The sequence below is a fragment of the Salmo salar genome, unplaced genomic scaffold (assembly GCF_965601325.2).
Source record: "Salmo salar unplaced genomic scaffold, fSalSal1 ptg000691l, whole genome shotgun sequence".
Taxonomy (NCBI): Eukaryota; Metazoa; Chordata; class Actinopteri; order Salmoniformes; family Salmonidae; genus Salmo; species Salmo salar.
In genome coordinates, this window is record NW_027675466.1 from 1,512,662 (window position 1) to 1,517,528 (window position 4,867).

Sequence of the window (4,867 nt, forward strand, 5' to 3'; positions counted from 1 at the left end):
ATGTGTTCGTGGTCAAACGACCACCCCTCATCACTGTTAAACACTCCTGCGAGCAGGCCTTTCTAATCGACCTGGCCCGGGTATCCTGGAAGGACATTGACCTCATCCCATCAGTATAGGATGCCTGGTTGTTCTTTAAAAGTAATTTCCTAACTAAGCATTTTTTTAAATTAGCATGCCCCTTTAAAAAAATGTAGAACTAAGAACAGATATAGCCCTTGGTTCACTCCAGACCTGACTGCCCTCGACCATTACAAAAACATCCTCTGGCGTACTGCACTAGCATCGAATAGTCCCCGCGATATGCAATTTTTCAGATAAGTCGGGAACCAATACACACAGTCAGTTAGGAAAGCAAAGGCTAGCTTTTTCAAACAGAAATTTGCATCCTGTAGCTCTAACTCCAAAACGTTTTGGGACACTGTAAAGACCATGGAGAATAAGAGCACCTCCTCCCAGCTGCCCACTGTACTGAGGCTAGGAAACACTGTCACCACCGATAAATCCACGATAATGGAGAATTTCAATAAGCTTTTCTCTACGGCTGGAGATGCTTTCCTCCTGGCTACCCCAACCCCGGCCAACAGCTCCCCACCCCCCATAGCTACTTGCCCAAGCCTCCCCAGCTTCTCCTTCACCCAAATCCAGATAGCTGATGTTCTGAATGAGTTGCAAAACCTGGACCCCTACAAATCAGCTGGGCTAAACAATCTGGACACTCTCTTTCTAAAGTTATCCGCCGCCAGTGGCAACCCGTATTACTAGTCTGTTCAACCTCTCTTTCGTATTGTCCGAGATTCCTAAAGATTGGAAAGCTTCCGCGGTCATCCCCCTCTTCAAAGGGGGTGACACTCTAGACCCAAACTGTTTCAGACCTATATCCATCCTGTCCTGCCTTTCTAAAGTCTTCGAAAGCCAAGTTAACAAACAGATCACTGACCATTTTGAATCCCACCGTATCTTCTCCGCTGTGCAATCCGGTTTCCGAGCTGATCACGGGTGCACCTCAGCCACGCTCAAGGTACTAAACGATATCATAACCGCCATCGATAAAAGACAGTACTGTGCAGCCGTTTTCATCAACCTGGCCAAGGCTTTCGACTCTGTCAATCACCGTATTCTTATCGGCAGACTCAACAGCCTTGGTTTCTCAAATGACTGACTCGCCTGGTTCACCAACTGCTTCTCAGACAGAGTTCAGTGTGTTCCTTGATGGACAGGCTATTGTACAACACACAGAGCTATTTTCCTTTATTTGTTGTTAGGTGAAGTTATGGGTCCTACAGTATGTCTATGTTGTTGTTAGGTGAAGTTATAGGTCCTACAGTAGGTCTATGTTGTTGTTAGGTGAAGTTATGGGTCCTACAGTAGGGCTATGTTATTGTTAGGTGAAGTTATGGGTCCTACAGTAGGGCTATGTTATTGTTAGGTGAAGTTATGGGTCCTACAGTAGGTCTATGTTGTTGTTAGGTGAAGTTATGGGTCCTACAGTAGGTCTATGTTATTGTTATGGGTCCTACAGTAGGTTTATGTTATTGTTATGGATCCTAGAGGACACTATGTATGTCATGCAACAACAACCAAAGTGCTTCTTCGTTCATTACATAGGTATATTTGTTGTTAGGTGAAGTTATGGGCCAATTTGGCAAACAGTGTACAAACCCTCATTGTCAGGCTGATGGAAAAGCCAAAGAGCATTTTACTGGTTGAAGTGTTTTTTAAATACAAAGAGGTTGATTTGCAATGATGACACTAACATTATATTAAGCAGGACATTCAAACGAGCCTTACAATTATAATCTAAAGTAGTGTGAAATGCACTCATAAGCAACCTGGAAATGGAGGTTACTCCCCTGAGTTTTCCCCCATTCACATTCAGAATACATTGTGAAAAACTAAAATCTTTTCTCACCATTTTTGCTCCTGGCAGATATACTACATCCATAACTATCGGTTTCCTCATTAGCAGGGAGGAGTTTCTACAACCAAATTGCATGTGCATTGCCCTCGTGCCGCAATTTTATTAAACACAGAAAGGGGCCTATATTGGAGACCAAAGGTCGTCTGGCACACTGCTTATAGTTTCAACAACATGAGTAACTTATTTATCGTCTTAGATGTTACTACTAATGTGAAAACAAGACAAAATATGACTGTTCTTGCTCATTTTAAGACAAATGTCAAATAATCATTACATTCATTACAGACGTCAATTGTTGTAGAACATCATGGCTACGCTGTTGGCATCACCTTTTACAGTGGATTACCGCTGTTGTTGGCTTTTAACCATCTGTCTGACTTTGTTGTTCACACAGGAGTGAGACGGGACTACCGTGGGTCCTCTGGGGAGCCTCAACAACCTCATGATGCTGACAAGGCAGAGAAGAGTCTCTCCACATTAGCACACCTCAAGAAACACCAGCAGAGATCCACAGGGAAGAAACCTCACTGCTGCTCTGACTGTGGGAAAAGATTCACCACCTCATCAGGCATGAAAATTCATCAGAGAATCCACACAGGAGAGAAACCTTATAGCTGTGGTCAATGTGGGAAGAGTTTTGATACATCTAGCCATCTTACTGTACACCAAAGAACACACACAGGAGAGAAACCGTATAGCTGTACTCAATGTGGGAAGAGCTTTAGTCATTCAAACAGCCTGATATCACACCAGAGAACACACACAGGAGAGAAACCTTATAGCTGTGATGAATGTGGGAATAGTTTTACAACATTGCGTAATCTGACTCTTCACCAGAGAATACACACAGGAGAGAAACCTTATAGCTGTACTCAATGTGGGAAGAGTTTTACTCAATCACCCAGCCTGATATCACACCAGAGAAACCACACAGGAGAGAAACCTTTTAACTGTGCTCAATGTGGGAAGAGTTTTACTAGGTCAACTGGCCTGATATCACACCAGAGAACACACACAGGAGAGAAACCTTATAGCTGTGATGAATGTGGGAAGAGTTTTGTTACATCTAACAGTCTGACTAAACACCGTAGAACACACACAGGAGAGAAGCTGTATAGCTGTGCTCAATGTGGGAAGAGCTTTACTGAGTCTAGCTGTCTGACTAAACACCAGAGAAAACACACAGGAGAGAAGCCTTTTAGCTGTAATCAATGTGGGAAGAGTTTTACTACGTCTAGCAAGCGGACTACACACCATATAACACATACAGGAGAAACCTCAGCTGTGATCAGTGTGACCAGAGATAATCTGATAAAATACCTCAATGAATTAATGTCAAATGTTTTAACATTGTAGAAGGAGTATTTAATGATCTCACAATGTAGAATGTTTTAATATTTATTGTAGGAGTAATTTAATGATGTCACAATGTAGAATCCTAAACGTTTGTCCCCTGTTCTATTGATTTCAACATGATATGGATATTAGCCTCAGGGGGAAAATCCAGGCTCTGAATTGGAAGAGTTACTATTTATGAGATTTAACAAAAAGTGACAAACAGAAAAATAGTTGTGTTACACTTACCGCATTGGCAACCCAATTGAATCAAAATGCAACACTTCAAAATGTAGCGAGCTGTTTTCTACAAATTGTCCTCTAACCAGTGATGTACACATTATTCCCAGATTTCGTGTGGTTTTTGAGCTGTTAGTTTAACAGGACGTGCAACCTCATCTCCCCCTTTTTCGCGCAATTGATTTCAACATGATATCAATGAGTGATGACAAATAAGTGTTGTGTTCCTTTGTTTAGCGACCCCTACATTTAAATGCATCACTCCAAAATGTAGCTGACTGTCTTCTGCTGGTTGTCCTCTAATCAGTGAGATAAAATATATCTCCCATTTCCATGTGTTTTTTTTTAGTTTCAACAGCACGTACAACCTGATTTCCCCCCTAATCGATATCAGTGATTTATTGCTACTTGTCAAAACAACAGTGTTTCTGGTGCTTGTGCAGTTTATAAGGTGCTTGTTTTAAAATATCCAAGTAATATGAGTATTGTGGCAGATGTTTGTGTACATAGCACATTTTATGTTTAGGTTTTCAATATATCACAAACTGACATTGTTGCCCTGCTTTTAGAATATCAGGGTTCATTCTCAGATGTGCCAACCCAAATGTACTAGAGCATGACATTGGGGACTGGGCCCCGTTCCAACAACATGCCTATCTAGTGAACCCTGAAAAGAGAGAGAAGCTCCACAGTGGTTTGCTTCCTGTCTTTAAGTTTGGTGTGGGTTTTTCTTTTGTTTGTCTCTTCTTGAGCAGATTTATTGGGTCTCATGGTGGGTGACTTTTAGGTCAGAGTTGTTGTTACTATTCAACTTTCAGAGGCCCTCCTAAAACCCCACCTGTTTAGTTGTGGTTGTTGTCAGTGACTCTTTGTTTGTTCCCTCTTCTGTTTGAGCAATTTAGATTTTTCTTGAACGTAACAACAAACAATGTAGTAAAACAAGCTTATATTTTGGGTTGGATGTTGAATCCAATTGTTAATATTTTCCTTAGAATGCTCATTAGTCTTTCAGTTGTTAGTCTTCTGTTTTTTTATCCTCATGTTTGTTGTGTACTAAATATTTCTGTTTATTTTCATAGTTTTTTTCCTGTGAAGCCATTGCTTTGCATCCATGTCTGAAATGTGCTGTATAATTAAATCTTGATTTGATTTGAACATAATGTAAAACAAATGAACCCAATGACTGACAAAAGAAGACTCTTGCCAAACCAATTTACAAATATGTGCAAAAGCAACACATTTCTTGGTCCATCTTAGTATGAAAAACGATCACTTTTCCAGCCTGCTGAAGGCGTGGTGGAGTGGTAAACACCACCCCCGGCTCTACCAGGGGCTTGAGGTGGTCTCCCACAGCTCTGCTTATGTCATGTT

General features: G+C 41.2%; 1 protein-coding gene across 1 annotated transcript; it reads left to right on the forward strand.

Annotated features, from left to right (window-relative positions):
• The first annotated feature begins 2,092 nt into the window (after nucleotides 1-2,092).
• On the forward strand, nucleotides 2,093-4,615 carry LOC123732907 (uncharacterized). The gene is made up of 2 exons (XM_082972433.1): nucleotides 2,093-2,096; nucleotides 2,316-4,615. Exons 1-2 carry the CDS (start codon nucleotides 2,093-2,095, stop codon nucleotides 3,275-3,277), a joined length of 966 nt encoding a protein of 321 aa, XP_082828559.1. The 3' UTR covers nucleotides 3,278-4,615.
• The last annotated feature ends 252 nt before the right edge of the window (nucleotides 4,616-4,867 follow it).